General features: G+C 41.1%; 1 protein-coding gene across 1 annotated transcript; it reads left to right on the forward strand.

Annotated features, from left to right (window-relative positions):
• The first annotated feature begins 83 nt into the window (after nucleotides 1–83).
• On the forward strand, nucleotides 84–18,078 carry kif14 (kinesin family member 14). Its single transcript, XM_080883107.1, has 29 exons — nucleotides 84–1,439; nucleotides 1,595–1,849; nucleotides 1,973–2,060; nucleotides 2,158–2,256; nucleotides 2,382–2,434; nucleotides 2,533–2,563; nucleotides 2,749–2,856; nucleotides 2,992–3,108; nucleotides 3,331–3,449; nucleotides 3,546–3,718; nucleotides 4,651–4,798; nucleotides 5,586–5,649; nucleotides 5,813–5,997; nucleotides 6,174–6,276; nucleotides 6,429–6,586; nucleotides 6,680–6,827; nucleotides 7,113–7,259; nucleotides 8,033–8,165; nucleotides 10,317–10,410; nucleotides 10,642–10,777; nucleotides 11,088–11,194; nucleotides 12,050–12,150; nucleotides 12,391–12,621; nucleotides 12,835–13,022; nucleotides 13,705–13,857; nucleotides 14,317–14,439; nucleotides 14,573–14,647; nucleotides 15,952–16,102; nucleotides 16,268–18,078. Exons 1-29 carry the CDS (start codon nucleotides 439–441, stop codon nucleotides 16,627–16,629), a joined length of 4,851 nt encoding a protein of 1,616 aa, XP_080739233.1. The 5' UTR covers nucleotides 84–438; the 3' UTR covers nucleotides 16,630–18,078.
• Nucleotides 18,079–19,017: the final 939 nt, after the last annotated feature.

A 19,017-nucleotide genomic window follows, 5' to 3' on the forward strand; every position in this document is an offset into this window, starting at 1 on the left:
GGACTAAATTTAGATGGGAACTTATGACTAGCACATTTTTCCACTGGTACGCAATCTCAGAGATGACTATCGTTCACAGTTTACTTATTGTGGCTCGGTATTGTGCTGCCATCTAGCGGTATCATAAAGTGCCTACAGGTCGCGACCATGACGTGACGTAGCACTTTCAGAGAATCCAGCCAATCAGCTGCCAGTGACGGTGACGATTTGAAATTGAAGCGGGTAGAGGCGGAAGCGAGCAGGCGAACATAAACAAAAGAAGTTTTTTTTCGCAAGTGCAAGTAATAATTTATTCGAATGGATTTTTATTTTCCTTTAACTAACATATGGAGTCATACTTACGTCCAATTTACGTGGTTTTTAAATGTGTAAAGTGCATCTGCCGTTAACTCGCCTGTCTCGTAATTACACCGTTTAGGTTTCTAACAGTCCACAGCCATGTCGATATTTAGCGTACAAGGGCGGAAACACACCGCTTATTACGACAATCTGCTGTCAACATCAACGTCCAGGACACCCGGCCGAGAGCGAAAGATAGCCGACACGACGCTGGGCAAAAGTGTGACCGCATCAGGGGAGTCTGCATGTGAAGACAGCAGGTCATCAGATAAAAGCCGTCCGGTGAACAGGACGTATGTCGTCTCTGCCCTGTCAAAGAGTGGCAGCGGGCAGCAGACCCCTTACCGAGCCCGGCTCACCCTACAAAGACGGTCAAAGAGGAAGACCGGGGCCGAAACGGCTGAACAAACGATGACAGACAGCAGCCAAAGCACCACAGCAGCTCCGGAGAAGAGACTGACTCTGCAGCGCAGGACCAGGACTCCCTCCATGGACAAGAGCGGACGTGGGCAGCCTGGTGGCCTGCAGTCAACGCCCAAAGTTCTCGGTGAACCAAACGGGAGGACACCTGGTTTATTCAGGTCAATGAGCTTAAGAGAAACTGCGACTCATGTGCAAACACAAGGGAGGTTTGCGCAGAACAAAACCTCCTCCTCTTCTTCATCTTCAAGTAGAAACACAGACGAGACCCATACCTTTAAAACGCCGACCAGAAAGACCCCGTTTGAGAGAATCGCTGCCAAACGAGACGTGTTTGAGAGACTGGCAGGGAAAGAAGCTCCCAAGCCAGCGTTGGTCAAATCTGCCAGTCTGGAAAGGCCCAAACCCCGAGCACAGCAAGCCGAAAACACTAAACCCTTCCCGGCTCCTCGGATCAGCAAGACGACCTCAGGTGTGCGAAGACCTGACACGACGCTGCAGGTGATAAAGACAAAGACCTCGAACCAAAAGGGAGACGTGACCCAGGTCAGGACATCCGATCCTGCTCCTCCTGAACAGATCCTGCCCAGTACCAGTGAGGGTCTGAAGCAGCAGGACTTACTAAAAATGGAAAACAGTGCTGTTACGGTGGCTGTGCGTGTCCGCCCCTTCAGTGCCAGGTTAGTGTTTAACTGCTGGGTGACTGAGAAGCAGGCCCCCTTGTCAGTATATTAAAGTCTGGTTCTGGAATCTGTGTATAAAACACTGGCATGCTACTTGTTTAAAGAAAGACAAACAACACATCTCTGAAGTTTTTTGTTCTGCTCTATTACAGGGAGAAAGCTGAGAAGTCCTCACAGGTCATCTTCATGAATGGCCAGGAGACTGTGGTCCAGCATCCAGAGTCCAAACAGAGCTACTCCTTCACCTACGACTTCTCTTTCTGCTCAGTGGATGCCAGTGACTCCAACTTTGCCTGCCAGCAGACCGTGTATGAGACGCTGGCCAAACCTCTGCTGCTGAGGGCCTTTGAAGGATTTAACACCTGCTTGTTTGCCTATGGCCAGACAGGTTCTGGTAAATCATACACGTGAGTGGACTCACTTTTCATTTACATCAGTGTTCTCACTTATGTGGTAATTTGTTTTGTTTTGTTTTTTACTTTTGTACTGTAATCTGTCACTTTGATGTGTTAAGACTGATTGTTTTGCAGGATGATGGGTTTTGAGGAGGAGGTAGGGGTGATCCCAAAATTCTGCCATGAGCTTTTTTCTAAACTGGCCTCAATAAAAAGTGAAGAGGTAAGCTCTCTCTTTGTTTTTTTACATTTCTATTCCAATTTCATTTTTATCTGAAAAATAATTAAATGATCTGTTTTGGGTCCCTTTTGAATCTCAGGTCAAATGTCATGTAGAGATGAGCTACTTTGAAGTGTACAATGAGAAGATCCATGACCTGCTGGTGACCAGAGAAGAACCAAACCAGAGGACGATGCCCGTGAGTAGTTTGCTGTTTAGTGACACTCATCCCTGCCACATGTTTTTATTGCTAACTTGCCACTGTGGTTGACTTACCACAGGGGGGGAAAATGTAGAAAACCTTTGTTTGGATTTGTTTTCCAGCTGAGGGTGAGAGAGCATCCGGTCCACGGGCCTTATGTCGCTGAGCTCTCAGCGTAAGAAAATCTCGTCTTTCTCTCTTTATTCGCTGAAAGCTTGAACATTCTTGGATGGTACCTTTTTCAGAATTGCTCAGCTTGCTGTTTCTTCACAGGAATGTGGTGCGCTCTTACAATGATGTTCAGGTAAGATGAACCAGTTGTCTTTTTATTCGTGGGTGCTTTCAAGAACAAGCTAGGTCTTCAGTGTCAAGCAGACAAAAAGCCTGTTAACCGAATCTGAAAGGCTTGTCATGGAAATGAATATCTTCAAGTGAGATTTCACACAGAGAATCAATAATAATTTAAAGTACTTTTTTCTTCTTCTTTAGGGCTGGCTGGAGCTCGGCAATAAGCAGAGAGCCACAGCAGCCACAGGAATGAATGACAAGAGCTCCAGATCTCACTCTGTCTTCACCTTGGTCATGACCCAGACTAAGGTACTGTCTTCACTGTGTATTTACACCTCTTTTCCCTCTTTGAGTTTTTATGTAAAAAAATACGTTAGCACGGGGGAGCGGATGAATCGTGCTTACATTAAGTGCCTGTGAGTCCATTTGTGTTTGTGTGTGCAGACTGAGCTTGTGGAAGGCGAGGAACATGACCACAGTATCACCAGCAGGATCAACTTGATCGATCTGGCAGGCAGCGAACGCTGCCACTCTGCCCAGACCAGTGGAGACCGACTCAGGGTGAGCACATGTTAACTACCATGTGTGGTTAAGTCATTAAGCAGTTAATCATTGCTTGTTGGAGATTGGAGATGGAGACTTTTAGGTGAACCACGGTATATAATTTTATCATTCACAAATCAGAGTACAGTCTCTTGTCTCAGAAGGCTCTGGTTTCTTTGCATTGTTGGCCTGTTCATTAATTTTTCTATGCTTATTTTATTCAAAACGATGTCTTTATAGGAGGGCGCCAGCATCAACAAATCACTGCTGACGCTCGGAAAGGTCATCTCTGCCTTATCAGAACAAGCGCTGACCAAGAAGAAAGTCTTCATACCGTACAGAGACTCTGTCCTTACATGGTGAGGGAACAGTGTGCTTGTGCACAATTTCTTTATTTGTATTTGTTTGTTTGTCAGCAATCACAGTGACGGTTCTCCTCTAATTGTCACCTGCAGGCTGTTGAAGGAGAGCCTCGGCGGTAACTCTAAGACGGCCATGATCGCTACGCTGAGCCCGGCGGGCAGCAACGTGGAGGAGAGCCTGAGCACTCTACGCTATGCCCAGCAAGCCCGCACAATCATAAATGTGGCCAAGGTCAATGAGGACACCAATGCCAAGCTCATCAGAGGTCAGACATCCATAACATGCTTAAAAATTTGTATACTGTAGACAAAAGGTATCTATTTATAAGCCTTATGTCTAAAGCAGGGTTTCAGGCACACTTACTGTGTTGGTTTGACATGTGAGCCTGGACAAATCCTTGGTCACCTTATAAACTAAAAAAAGAGAGGGAGGGAAAATCATTTTTATATGAGAGATTCTTTTTCCTTTTTTCCCCTGTAGTTCTTTGTAAACCTGAACATCTGCCTTTCAACACACAAAGCCACACCTGTATTTCCTTTTTTACAACCAAAACCACAGAGTAGCTTCACAGGTGTAGTCAGTATTTTTGGACTGTAAGAACTCTCTCTCACACACACACACACATATAAATATTTTCATGTCTGTCCTTCAGCTCCTCCTTCATTAGCCTTTTTCCTCTCTCTCTTTTGTTCATCCCTGTGTTTTTCTTTATATGTGATTGTGTTCCTGTTAGGCACTCGCTCCCGATCGCTTTCGCTCTCCTCCTTTACCACTCACCCTCCCGCCTGTCGGCCCGTTTATCCATCACCAGCTCTTGCGCTATCCAGTTGAAATTAAAGCCTGGCCCTAACCTTGCCTCCAGGCCATATTTATGCACTGTCAGTTGCACATGGCGGCTAACTGTCATGCAAGTATTATTTTTCCATAAGATGATAGCGCTGCTGTTTGACGTTTTTAGCACTAAGGGGAGCTCTTGCTGTGGATTTCATTCACGATGCTTGTCAGCGGGAGATGCTCAAAGTGAATGTGACTCAGACAGACAAACCAGTCAACTTCAGTGAGGGACAGTATCGAGCAGTTTGCTGACCAAATCTGAATATTCCTCTCTAAAGTGGCATCATATCTGCACATTTACATAATCTTGCTGCAACAGTTTTCTCAGTAGGAAACAATCTGGATGAATTTTGTGTGTTTCAGAGCTAAAGGCAGAGGTGGAGAAGCTGCTAGCAGCCCAGATGAGCTCCCAGGGCGTCGAACCAGAGAGAGTGAGGCTCTTCCAGCAGGAGATCTCCACCTTGAAGAATAAACTCTGTCAGCAAGAGAGGGAAATGATTGAGGCCAATCGGTCAGCATTACTGCTATAATCCTACTGAATCCTCAAATGAACAGTTCTCTTTTTGCAGTGGAGGGGGTCAAATGAAAGCTAGTTTTAAAGTTATTCTTCACACTCACACAAAGTAATAGTATATTTACAGTGATCTATATGTTTCTGTGTATTTGTGCAGTCTTGATACATACAGTTTGTTATTGAGTTCTAATAACAGAAAGATTTACTTCTTTCCAGTGTATATTTTTATTAGGCTAAAACATTCAACATTCTGATATTAGAAATAAAAATCAGACATTTTTAGCATGACAAAGATGTTAAGTAGAGCCCAACTAATATAGAAATTTTAAATAAAATATTTGTTATGTGTGGTTATTTAGATATTATGACAATGCTCTTTCAATATAATCAGGATTTATTATCACAGGAAGTTGTGCGCTACTCATTTATCAGAATCAGAAATACTTTATTAATCCTGAAGGAAATGATGGAAATTATGCTCTGCTTTGATCAGCTGGTTATTTTTGCTGCTTTCTAAACACTTGTGTTCTCAAGTGGAAAGCTGCAGAGTGCCCTCTGGTGGATGAACTAAGCAACGTCAACCCTCTTAACTTGGTTGAAGGGTGTTTCTCCCATCTCTTCTTTAAAACCTTTTTATTTATCGGCCATTATAAATGCTGATATCAATATATGACTTGGGGTTTACTTAGCAGTGGGTGATGTTAGTGGTAGAATTTGTTCTTATGTCATTTTTGCTTTTGGTTATAAATTTTTTTTATTTTTTTTTTTTCAAATTTTCCGGCAGGGCGTGGAGGGAGAAACTTGAGCAAGCAGAAATTCGCAAGCGTGAAGAGACCAAAGAGTTGCAGGTAATTTCTTTTTTCGGTGTAACCTTCATTTTATTAGTCTACTCTCTCTATCATTCTGCACCCACCATGCTCATGTTCAAACACTAATGTTGTTAAAGAAGAAGCTGAAAACAAAGGAGATGAACCCCCCCCTCTATAAATAATTTTTGGTCTGTGTGATCAGAAAGCAGGAGTGACCTTCAAAGTGGACAACCGTCTTCCCAACCTCGTGAATCTGAATGAGGACCCTCAGCTGTCCGAGATGCTTCTCTACATGATCAAAGAGGGTCGCACTACGGTGGGCAAGCTCAAGTCCAACTCCAGCCACGATATCCAGTTGACTGGCGCCCTCATTGCTGACCAGCACTGGTAAGACCAACTCCTCAGAGAGGGGTGAAAACAGTAGCATATTGTTCAGTCAGGTGGAATACCTGCATCAAGATGGATATAACCAAGGAATATGTAGCCCTACGAAGATATTTGGCCACTTTTTTTGCATTTCACCTAAAATAGTTTTTATTTTCTTTATATATATATTTTTTCAGTGTTATATCCAACATACACGATACTGTCAGCATCATTCCGATGGAAAACGCCAAGACTTTTGTTAATGGGAACCTCATCTCTGAATCCACAGTCCTACACCATGTAAGTAAAGCAGCAAGTTCTAACTTTTTTGTCCGTCTATCGCTTCATTTTGTTACTCTCTGTAAATCAAACGGAACGGTCTGTCCACGCAAGGCCCAAAGCGTTTCATAAATGGTTTCTCTCTGGATCTGTGTCTCTTGTCCGGCTTCTAGGGCGACAGGGTGATTCTTGGAGGAGATCACTACTTCCGCTTTAATCACCCAGCAGAGGTGCAGTCTGGGAAGAGAGCGTCATGCTGGACAGGCGAAGGCGACGGTCATAAAGATTTCGAATTTGCTAAAAACGAGCTCCTTGCAGCTCAAAGAGCGCTGTGAGTGGAGGGAAAATCGGCCAGACTGAGGCTTTTCTGTAAAATGTTATTCCGTACTCTCAAAATCTGAATTCCCATTTTTGTGTTTCTCAGGCTTGAGGCAGAAATTGAAGAAGCCCATCTTAAAGCAAAGCAGGAGATGATGCAAGGAATCCAGATGGCAAAAGAAGTGGCTCAGAAAGAGCTTTCTGACCAGAAGGTGCTCTATGAAGAAAAGATCCGAGCCTTGGAGAGAGAGCTGGTATACGAGACTTTCTCTTCTTCTTTTTTTAAAATCTAGAAATAGGCCAGTTGGATGATATCATCAGTCATTTATTATTGTAACCCTGTATTAGATTATTGACAGTCTGTAATTTTCATTTACTGTAATATTGTAAACTAAAACCTCAAATTGAAATTGCTAGGTGTATTTTCTTAACACTTGTGCATTTTTAAAGAACCTTTAAACATAGTAGAGTTTTGCACGCTCTCATACCCTGTCAGATTATGCAAACTGCAGATAAATGCCAGCATTTCGTTCCTTCAGAATGAGGAGAATGAGCGGAAGCGCCAACAGGAGTTGGAGAAGCAGAGGGTTGCCAGCCAGATGGCAGAGCTCAAAACTGCCAAGCTGGAGTTGGAGCAGGAGGTGGATGTCCAGAGGAAACGTCTCCGTATCCACATGGAGACCCAGGTTAGGATTTTTGATTAAATTAAGGAAATGACAAAAACAGGATGGGCTAGATTATTTTGATTTGTGCACATGTTTAAAAAAAAAAAAAAAAAAAAATATATATATATATAAATATATAAATATATATATATATATATATATATATATATATATATATATATATATATATATATATATATATATATATATATATATATTTTACACACCCAATTTACATTTGGCCAGTCGGCCTTTATGGGAAGCCTCCTGTGTGAAGGTTTTGTGTGTTTGCAACCATTTGGATCTCAGGTGCTACATTATGAGGTACAGGTGGAGACGGCCTTGCAGGGGAATTGGGCAAAATTAAACAGGACTTTGAACAATCACTTTTTGATGGCATTTTTTTTATGGATGAAAGTGAAAATAGCTCAGGAATGTGCGCCGTACCATCAGGTTTTCCAGAAAGAAACTGTTGCCTTTTCTTTTATTTCCCCTATGACTGTAGGCGGGAGGGAGTAGGTGGGCGAAATGTGTGATATTTTCAAGCAGTCATCTTCTCGCTTTTCTGGAAGTAGGCATACAGGAAATCTATATTCATTAATTATATCACCTCTTTCGTTCGCTCATCCTCATGTTTTCTGATGTTATGTATGAGCATTAGCAAATATGCTGACTCTGGGCTTTATGTTTAACCATTTGGGATGCGTTTTGAGCCACCGTGGAGCTTGGCTTCAGGCGGAATGTTTTACCCTGATGGTTTTTAATGTTGTTTACATTACCATGACTCACTCAAGGCTATGGAAGAGCATCGTGTGCGCCAAGTGAGGATTGTCGAGGCCCTGGAGGCGGAAAAGAAAAAGATTGGCAAGGAGCTGGAGGAGATTCAGAAGAAAAGAGCTTTAAGGGAAAACCATACGCCCCAACATGGTAAGAGTTAAGTCAACACTGAACGTGTTTGGGAGTAAGGATCACATCGTGTAAGCAGAGTTGTCCTGAGCAGCAGAAGCATTAGAGAAAAGCTGTTTGCCACTATATCAACGTACACTGAAGGCATATAATCCTTAGTAAATATGTAAAGCACTAATGGGCCTCCATATTATTAGAGATGCAGGCTTTTGAACTAGGCGGCGATGACTAGCCAGATGGTCTGTCTCCTCTTTAGACTAGTTTAGAAATGGTTTCCACATTTATCTAAAAGAACTTCAAATTTCAATTTGTCTAACCACAGAACAGTTTTCCACTTTGCCTCGGACCATTTTAGAAGAGCTTTGGCCCACTGCCGTTAGCTTCTTCTTTGACACAGCATACAGTGTTTACAGACAATGATTTCCATGACTGAATCGTGCCTGTTTTTAATGCAGTGCTGCCTGAAGACCTGACGATCACAGGTGTTCAGCATTAATCTTTGGCCTTGTCCCTTGTGCACATATTTCTTCAGGTTCCTGGAGTCTTATAATAATAGTATATTTGTTGGTTTTTCTTTTTTACAAACATTAGACACAGGAGCAGATAGTTGAACCTCTGCCCATCTTATTTTCTAAGCCCCTCTAAGATGCTCCTTTTATAGCCAATGGTTTTATTTGACTCGAGACAATGTTGCGTTAAAATGACTTTTTGGTAAGGAGTGTTGGGGAGTCTGACCATTATGCTGCCCTCTTATTCTGTTCATTTGTTTGTACGAGGATCATATTAGATGAATGGATGCAATGTCGGAGTTTATGAGCCTCTCAACCCTAATCGGTAGAATGTGGAGCACAGCGATCTGCATCTTACTGTAATTCCTTATAAGGTCTTTGAGAATTGTTGGTGGAAATGAGTGCAATAGCCAGTGAGTAGCTTATTTCAACTGTTCCTTTTTACAGTGAATCCCTGCTGTGTACTGTCTTGTACTGCTAAGTAAAGATCATCTGAGCCAAATGATATTTAACTCTGGGCTATTAGTTGAAGGTAGGACTGGGCGATATGACCAAAAATTCATATCTCGATATTCTTTAGCTGGATGGCGATATACGATATATATCTCGATATTTTTTTAAAGCCATAAAGTAACAACAAAAAGAGAGTTCTTAGTCACACTGTGTCCCAGATCTCACACTGGCACTTTTATTAACATACAGCGTAGATGTACATGAAAAAATTACTCAGAAATAAATTATCAGCATTTATTAAATAATAATGCTCCATAAATAAAATAAAACAATGTTGTTTTTGTGCATAACAAAAAGCTCACAATTGTGCAGTCAAAATGTAAACTAACAGACCCTGAGCATAATAACAAAGACAAATTTCGCATCTGCTCTGTTCCCAAGTTCTACTGCGTGACTGACAGCCTGGAGTTTGAAATCCTTGTTGTAACCACGTCTATGAACAGGTGCCATTTGTGGTCCTTAAACGCACACAATACGGTAATATTACGTTGAAGTACAGTACGTAGTACTCCACGAGGCTCCTGACTACGGTAGCCGGAATGTAACACATAAAAGCGGTTCGCGATCAGTAAGCACAACCAGAACTCATACATAAGGTGCACTGTCGAGTTTTGAGAAAATGAAAGAATTTTAGGCCGTGCAGCCCCCGTGCATGGGGCTGCATGGCGTCAACGTGTGAGAGCTGTTAGCTCGTTAACACGTTGATGCCATCCAGCCCCATGCTCGGGGCGATCCGCGGTAACTCATTAACGGAGATTTGCCGCATTAATGCAGTTATGGCGTTAACGTCATTCTAACGAGATTACTGCTACCAGCAGTAAAATAGTAATCTCCAAATGTTTTCTTTTTACTGACCCGCTCCTCTTTGATAGCTGATCTTGTTGTTGCCTGCAGGTGAAGTGATAGGGGAGGGGGAGTTGTGTTCAGTGAAGTAGAGAGAGGCAGAGTAACGTTGCGTGGAGACAAAAGTGGACGAAAGAGAGGCAAACTTGTGGCTCCACAAGTATAATTATAACATAACATAGACTATATCGATATAAACAATATTATCACATCTCATATATCATATAAAAATATTTCAATATATTTAAAAACTCGATATATATCGCCCAGTCCTAGTTGAAGGTAATGTTTCATTTCTCTGTCGCAGTCTCTCCACAGTGGGATGCCATGAAGTTGTCCTTGATGATTGAGGAAGCCAATAAAATCAGTGCTAAACTGAAGAAACACACAGTGTTCAGCAGGTAGGAAAGAAAGGATGGGCAAAAGTCGCAGATATTTTTTTATTATGCATCATGTAAACACAAAAATGATGAAGAAACCAGTGGCATTAAAAAAAAAAAAAAGTAAAAGCATGTAAACCTATATCCAGTCTTTGTATTTAGCTACTCCCTAAAATACAGCTGTAAATGAACACGTGGCTGCTGTTAACCTCTGACCTTATTATTTTTATTGACTTTACTCTCCTGTTTTAGACATGAGAGCTCGGAGAATGAGAAGTGCGGTGGTGTGCTGCAGGTGCGAGTTCAAAACACAAAGCTGGGAATTGCCACTTTCTGGTGTCTGGAAAAGTTCCAAAATAACATTGCTGCCATGAGGGAGCTCGAACGGGTAAGTCTGGGATCAATTCTGCGTTCAAATTCATAACCTTTTTTTGCTATCATGTCTTTCTCACATTAACCTGTGTTCTAGTAAGACATAGCACACCTGTTCAGCCTGCACGACTCTTCCTTGTTTTGCAAATTCAGAGCCTGACATCAGCTCCAGTCACTTGCAAATTTCCTAAGTGTTTGACCTCATTTATAGTCCAGAATGGATTGTTTTATGCCCGACAGAGGGATGCTGCCTCACTTTGCGATGCTTTTCTCATTAAGCTGAGTAAATGAGAGTGGACATGTCATCAGGAGTTTATTCACCACAGGGGGATTCCAGCTCTAAAGATGACAATGTGTTTTACGACCCCGATGATGAGTGGGAGCAAGATATATCAGCCTCTTCTTCCTCCGCTGCCTCCTTTTCTCGACGAAGGTAATTATCCAGCTCCTCCTATCCATAAATCCTTCTTCCTAGCATCTTACATTTACATAAGATTAAATATGGAGGTGGGAAAGTTTTTAAAAACACTGCTTGTCCCTTAGGGAAGGGTGTGTGTGTCAGTGTACCTTAAATTTCATCTTCATCAGAGCTTTTAGGAAGGAAAAAATAGACGTGAGCATTTTTGCACTGATTTGCATTGACCCTCTCTCTGTGGACACAAAGCGTGCCACAAAAACAGTTCCCTTTTAAAAAAAAAAGTTTTACTTTTCGTATGTGGAAAGTTGAGTGATGGTAAATACTTCAAGTAAATTTGGAATACTTGAGTTATTTTCACAGCCCTCCCAGTTTCCAACATTGTGATTTACAACCTGGCACATATTTCTTGATAGTTAAACAGTCCTGTTTTCTCTCTTTTCCTGAAAACTTTCTACCCAAAAATATTCCCCTCTTTGGTGTATTTCTTGTGTTTATTAATTTTCGCATGCAGGTCAGGCCAAGGTGTTTGTTTGGGAGTGGTATGGAGGACACACACACACACAGCACCTGCTGTACATGCAGAATATATTCCCCCTCACATTGTGGTTATTCTTGTCAAGCAGTCCTGGTGTTCCCAAACTACCACTAGGCACAGCCAAATGAAACACTGCACAGGCTCTGGGGCTCCACCATATTGCTCTTTTACTCCAATAAACCTTTGCCTAAACAATCATCTCTATTTACTGACCTTTCCACCTCTGGGTTTCTCTTGCAAGTAAAGTTTATTCTCCTGTGTCTAAAGAAAAAGTCAGTATAAATGTTGAACGTTGGCAGCGGTACCAAGTGGGTTTCTGGTTGGTTTGGCTTTAGAAGCAGGAGTTTGCTGAAGAGCAGAAGGATCTCAGGGCGTCTCTACGAGATCCGGGTGCATCCCATTCAGAGCCTCCACAGTGGCTCCTCACAGTCTGCTGGTAAGAAACACAAGTAAATATGCATAAAATATTAAACGTCGTGTTCTTAAAAGGCAAATGTCGGTGGAATTGAGTGGCGAAAAGCTGCCTCTTGTTGTCTTTCTAAAATGCGACATTGTTACATGAATATAAATTTTCAGCCCTGCATGCAGCATTCAGTGCTACAGCTGTTAAACACTCGACTACATTTGCTTTTTGTGACAAATGATCATCACCCACTCTTCTCTGTGTCTGACCCAGGGTTAATGGGTGTGACCAAATCCCCCTCCCTCCATTCCAGCATCTCAGACCCTGGGATGCCTGGCATCTGCAAGGAGCTAGTTGGCCAATCACTGGCCCGTCTGCGTAGTTCTACAGGGTCGGAGGAGAGCATGGCAGATCGGTTAATCTCAGATCTAAACCTGGTCTACATGGCTGTCCAAACTATATCTGACCTATACGACAGTCTGGATGATGACAGCCAGGATAGTGGTGAGTTCCAGTCAACTTCATAGACATTAGTAAATCAATAGCTACCGATGGATAGGTAATGATTAGAAGAATAATTTGTGGATATTCGTCCTCTGCCAAGGTAAGAGCTGAGCCAAAAGGCATGTATGACCAGGCCACATTCATAAAAGTGGCCTGGTGTTTATTGGGCACAAACTTTTATTGTGGTGCTTTTTGGTGGTTTCTTTTTTGCAGTGTTTGTGGGTAATTTGGTGGCACAAACTGAGTTGGTGAAGGCCACGACAGCCATAGAGAATGCAGTGTTTGTTACCATGCAGTGGTTGGCCAGTGTTAAACCCTCCTCCGGTCTGCTCTACACGATTGCTGAGGAACTTAAAAGCCAAGTCAAGAAGATGGGAGGGTTCTTCCAGATGTTGATTCAGGTGAGGAAAAAAAATACCCAAAGGTATCACACGTTAAAGTGACAGTACACAAGTTTCAAACTGAGGTTTCTGCTTGGTGACGATAAAAGGCTAAGCCAGCCTACATGCAGATTGTATCATTATTCTCTAATCATTACACTCCGCCCATTTTGAGTTCAGGCAAATCAAGCCTTTTTTTTTTTTTTAAGTTAAAGGCTATGCATTGACATGATGTCTGGGTTTTCTGGCATTTGCAGTATATGAATGAGTCAAAAAGAGTGCAAAATCTAAGCTGACAAATGATTTTCAATTTTGCGTAGTTTGGAGACGGGTGGCTAATCAAAATGCAGAGCATTGATTGACGGGTCTTAGCTCTGAGCTGTTTGAGCTCTGTCTATGGAAATGGCAAAGCTGAGGGAATTCTCAACCTTGAAGCCCCAAACAGAACATGAATATATGGAAACTAAATCTAAATTCCTTGCCACTCTCAGCACCCAAACACACAATTTTCCCCTCTCGATCCTTACTTTTAATTTTTTCTAGCATTTTAATTTATTTACTGCCCCTTCAGACTTTGTTGGCTGTTGTACTCTCTTGCTTGCATTGATTCACTATTAAATAAATGTGAACTGAACCTGTGTATCAGTTTGTTTGTGCCGACTCGATGCTGAGTGAAACATTCCTCTCCCGCCCTCACATCCAGGGTTGCGAATCTGAGATCACATTGATGGTGAAAGAAGCCCGAAGGAAAACTAGTCAGTGCCTGGATAAAACTTTACTTGCGCTTGGACACATGGCAGTAGTGACAGGCATGTCATTGAATGTCACGGGACTGGGCGCCCAGGCTATGGGCAAGGTAAGACCACCAATAATTTAGCTGGGAGGTCTCTGTTTGGGCACTGTGGGCCACTCTACTCATGCCCCCTCATCACAACTATTAACTGTATGAATGTGAGTGTAAGGTACAGCCATGGTAACACGGTGCACCAATGCTAAGGTTTTATGTATTGGGATGTAATTAATTATCTGGTCCTTAACAGGTCATAAACCTGATATGAATAATAAAACATGATACCACACACTGTCATTATTTATTTAACAAAAATTAAGCCGAAATGTAGAAGCTGTGAGTGGTTAAAACCAAGTCCACCCTTACTGCTTCCACTGGAATTGTTGCTGCCCATTAATCTTGGAAGGGTGAAAGTTTGTTTGAAAATTAATCTGAAATCTGTCATTCTTTGTAGCTCTGGTAACTGACTGGAATAATGTGGTCATAAAAAGTCATTTGTGTCCTTTTGTTTTTTTTAATCGTTAGCCTTCAGTGGTCACGTGTCTAATGAAGGGAACTGGTAAGGGTGTCCGATCTCTCTTGGAGGAGAGCCTCACCATCACGAGGGAAATGCTGAGAGAGGCTCAACTGTCCTATCCCAGAAGCTCAGTAAGAGATCACGCACTTATTTAAAATGTCGTGCCTTTTTGTGCTCATTTATATCACAGAAATGCTATATCTGGTGTGTTTTTAAAGTGCTTATTGAGTTGCTACCCATGATACCTGTCATCTTTACACGCAGGTCCTCCAGAGCCTTAAATCAAAGACTCTTGATTTAGCTCGTGCTCTGGAGAGCTACATGTACTGCCATATTTTGGTAAGTTTCATCAACAGAATCCATTAAAAATCACAATCTGTAGCCTCTAAACCAGGGACGTCCAACTCCTTTTCATTGCACAGACTGTCCTGTAATTATAAATGTTTGTTTTTTAATTTACTGCAAGCGCACCAAAAGTGGAAAAACTGTAATTTTCCCGTCATTTAATTGTTTATCTCTTAACTAATGACTTTATGGCAGTAGGAGTGGATGGGAAAAGCTGTAAAACCTAAGAAAATGCAGTTAGAAGTTGAACATTTACATACTCCTTCATATTTTTTTCTAAAGCTCTCTACTGGGCCAGTTTCAGGTCTTCGCTCGGCCGATTCTTGCCCCCAGGCCTTATGTTTGACACCCCTTCTCTAAACCCTTTAGTTTTTTTCACAATCAGATCTACAACATAATGCAGCTTAAATTTCTTTTTTTTTAGCCTCTATTGTTTCATTATCTTTTTTTTTTTTTTTTATTAAGAATGTAATCATTAAAAAATATGTGTCAAACTTGGGGGAGGGAATAAATGGCATTTGTTATCTGCTTTGTGGAGCTTCATTACAAAAGTCCTGGCACTTGTTTTGGTTTAACCAGAGCAAAAAGACAACAGTGCACGCTCAGCTGAGCATCCTGTAGGTAAAGGTTAAAAACACAGGCTTAAATGTTACGGATTAAGACTCGCTGCCACAACAGCCCCATTAAAGATGCCACTCAGCCTTTATTGCTCCTGTAAAGCTTAGTGTGCCGTAAGCTTATCTCTCTGCGGTCATCCCTCGGTGATCGTTCACATAATGAATGTGTTGAATGAAGGGGCATAAGTCACAGCTAACAGGCTTGTTTGTCCTTATCTTAGCCACACAAAGTAGCAGGTTTTGTTTTGGCCTTTTTACCTTTTCAAACCAATACATGACACATGTAGGCAGCTGGGCTTTATGCTGTCCACAGTGTTATTGTAGTCAAATAAAACTGAGTTATATCCTCCAAAAGCTATTTTCAGGGTGTTTTTCTCACTATTGGTAAATGTAGCAGAGGCTTGAACCCAAAATATTTTCAACTTGTAGTGATTCAGGCACTGGCTGCAATTCTTTTATTTCACTTTTTGTGTAAAATCTATTCTGCTCACCTGTTAAAATATAACTTAAGCAAAATACAGGAGTCAAAACTGGTTGCATTTAGTTAATAGTAAATTTCTACACATTATAGTAGGATCTTTGTTGTGTTTTGTATGTAATTTAACAGATGAAGTTACAAGCATGTCCTGTTTGTTTGCAGTCTTGTTGTCATTATGTGTAAGTGCTAATGTCTGCAAACAGGAGAGGGAATCGGAACCACAGGAGGCAGAGGAAGGGGAGGAGGACGCTTTGGCTTTACTTTTGCAGAAACTGAGGACGACATCAACCAAACTGTTCCAGCTGAACCAAGCCATTAGACAGTTGCATTCATCTCTGTCTACAGCCTTACGAGGTAAAGCTTTTGATTCACAGTGTCAAGACACTTACACTAATGTACTTCCTTGATGGGCAAAGGCCAACACTAGCTCTTACAGATTATTTTCTGATAGTTCAGTGGCAGCAGTGTTGGTAGATTTAAGGATGGTTGACCAGTCTGTCCCTGGTGCCCTCCTCCTAGGAAAAGACTTCAAAAGCTGCAGAGATACGATCTCCTCTTCTGCCAAGGCTGTTGACGAGCTGATCACCGGCCTTTCCAAGGATGGAATTGGGGCCCCAACCCTGCAGCTTCCCTGTCTTCAGACCGTAATGTCTGCACGAGATGAGCTCCACTCGACCCTGGAGTCCTTGTCCTCTCTCTGGAACCAGCAGGAGGAGGGAGAGAGCAGAAGTTCAGCTAGTTTTGAAAAGGATACAGAAGAAGAAAGCTCAGCCAAAGAGAGAGCTGCCACTCACAGTACTGTTAGACATCGAGTTGTGAGCAAGATTGTGTACGCCCTCGCTCCAGGTGTGCAGTCTAACAGCAGCCCGCACTGGGTATAGTCTTTATTTGTCGTATCACATGCTGTTTTACAGACTGGTAACAGGAAAACTGCAGTATAGCATCTACAAGCTGTATTTACACAACCATCTGCACACCAGAGCAGTAGTTCCTCTAATTTGTCTTACTTCTAATGTTCTGTAAAGGCAGCTGTTGTTAAAATATTCAAACTGATTTCCCTAGCTTAGTAAAAATGTTGCTTTTCAGCAGTTCACATTTATTTTAATAAAAATCAAGTGTTTTGTTAAACATTTAAGCCACCAGAATGTGTATAGCATTACAATTAGCAGATTAACAGCATTAGGAGTAACTAGCTGTAAAGATGTGCTGTGCCAGGTTTTTGCTCCTTTACTTTATATATTTTTTTCAGAAGCATTTAATAATTTTACTGCTGGTTTTTCTTATTAGTTCCAACATGCAGATTCAATAGTCAGCACCTTAGGTACAACATTTTGTTAAAGGTCTTGATTACCCACATGTTTTCTTTCTTGCATGAAGTCATTTTGTTGTCATGTTTGGATCAATATTGCTTTTGTACATTGAATAACTCGTACTGTAAAATTTGCACTCAGGAGAGACTTGTATATTTGGGGTTTCTTCTCAATACACATACTTTAACAGGGCAAAGTTTTTAATCGTGTTGGTTACTTTTGTTTTTTTTATTTAGTCCTTTATATGACTTGGTTTAAAAAAAAAAAAAAATGCTACTTGTACTTCAAAAATATATGCACATGGTTTGATTTTGCAAAGATCCAAACCTTTTATCTTGAAGGATGCTGCTCAATAAACCATGGAGCTGTGGTTAAGACTGCACTCATAATAAAATAAGACTTTGTTGAATTAAAATCAGACCTAGTTTTATTCTTCTGCTGGTCTAACAGCACAGGTATACACAGATGCTAAAAACTAGTCTTGCCCAGCATCATTGCTCCAGTTCAACATCCAAATCTGCGTGAGATTAATATCCTTTTTTTTCCATGTTTAAACTGAAATATCATTATGCAACATTATGCCTTTGGACCACTTTTCTAAGGGTAATCATCATACTATAAAGATTTTATGTATGTGTGTTCCTTATTTCCTCCTGGATGAAAAGAGTGATCTTGATAAAACTTTGCATAAAAGATTAAATATGTAAATCACATATCGAATTTTATACAAATTCCACAGTCATATTTGTACATTTGACAGGTCCGCTGAGTATAGAATGAAATGTCAGATTAGAATGTGGAGTTATAATTTAAACATAAAGATATTTGCATGTTCCATAGCCCAGTGAGGAGAGAGGCAAGGGTTAAAAAAGCTATAAAAACACTGCTTGAATATATATGAAGTTGATAATTGTTCAAATGAAAGAGAACATTTTAATCAATTTCTTGTTTGCTCCCAAACCTATGGCATGACTATACAGAGAAAAGCTTGACAGGGTGTGTAAGGAAAAAATAAACAAATGCACAAAAAGTTTTATGACTCAGTTTCATAATTTCAAAATTCTCCAAAACTAACATTTTCTTTAATTCACTCATATTAAACTCATTAGGGTCAAATTTAGGGTGAACAATATTACACAAGTGCACATCCACACACATCGGAATGCCTTTGATTCTTTGTGTCATTGTGGTGGATCATAAATTTGATTAGTTTTGGAGTTGTACATCTCTGTTCCTTATATTTCGTGTCATGCCTTTATTATTGTTTTATTTGTTGTTTTGCAGCCAGCAGCACATGCGCGCCTCCTCCTTCACTCAATACAGACGCGTGAGAGAGAGCTGTCTGTCCGTGCCATTCTTTCACCTCTCCTCACTATTTCCCGTGTTTAAGGTCACAACATCATCACAACCTTGCTTTGATCTTTGATTCCACTAAACACTTAAATAGGAGCTTTAAACTGTTAAACTTTACTGCTTAACTGACGATGACCTGACAGCAACCAAAACCCTTTTGAAAAGTTTTGCGAGAGTTTTGCAACATAAACCAAAAAATTTTGAAACGTTTCTCACCAATTCACCAAGCAAACAAACACATTTCACCATGTCAGCCAACTCGTCCTTAAGCTCAGATGACCTTGAAATATCTAAAGGGACCATTTTGGGAGATTACTATGAGGTAGAGGGTTTCCTCGGAGAAGGGAGCTTTGGTATTGTAACCAAATGTCGCAATACACAACCCAACAAACTTGTTGCTATTAACCTAAGACCCGAACTCTTCCATGGCATGCATTTTTTATTTATTTTTGATATTTGGGCATATTGGGACCTGATGAATGTAAAAACAAAGAATTACAAGATCTTTTTTTTACCTGATTTTTGTTTCCAAGAAAAATGAGAGCCACATATGAGGATATTCGTTTAAAATTTTGATAGAAGAGTAGCGGTATAATGTCCTCATAA

The sequence above is a fragment of the Rhamphochromis sp. 'chilingali' genome (assembly GCF_963969265.1).
Source record: "Rhamphochromis sp. 'chilingali' genome assembly, chromosome: 5".
In the NCBI taxonomy this organism is placed as follows: domain Eukaryota; kingdom Metazoa; phylum Chordata; class Actinopteri; order Cichliformes; family Cichlidae; genus Rhamphochromis; species Rhamphochromis sp. 'chilingali'.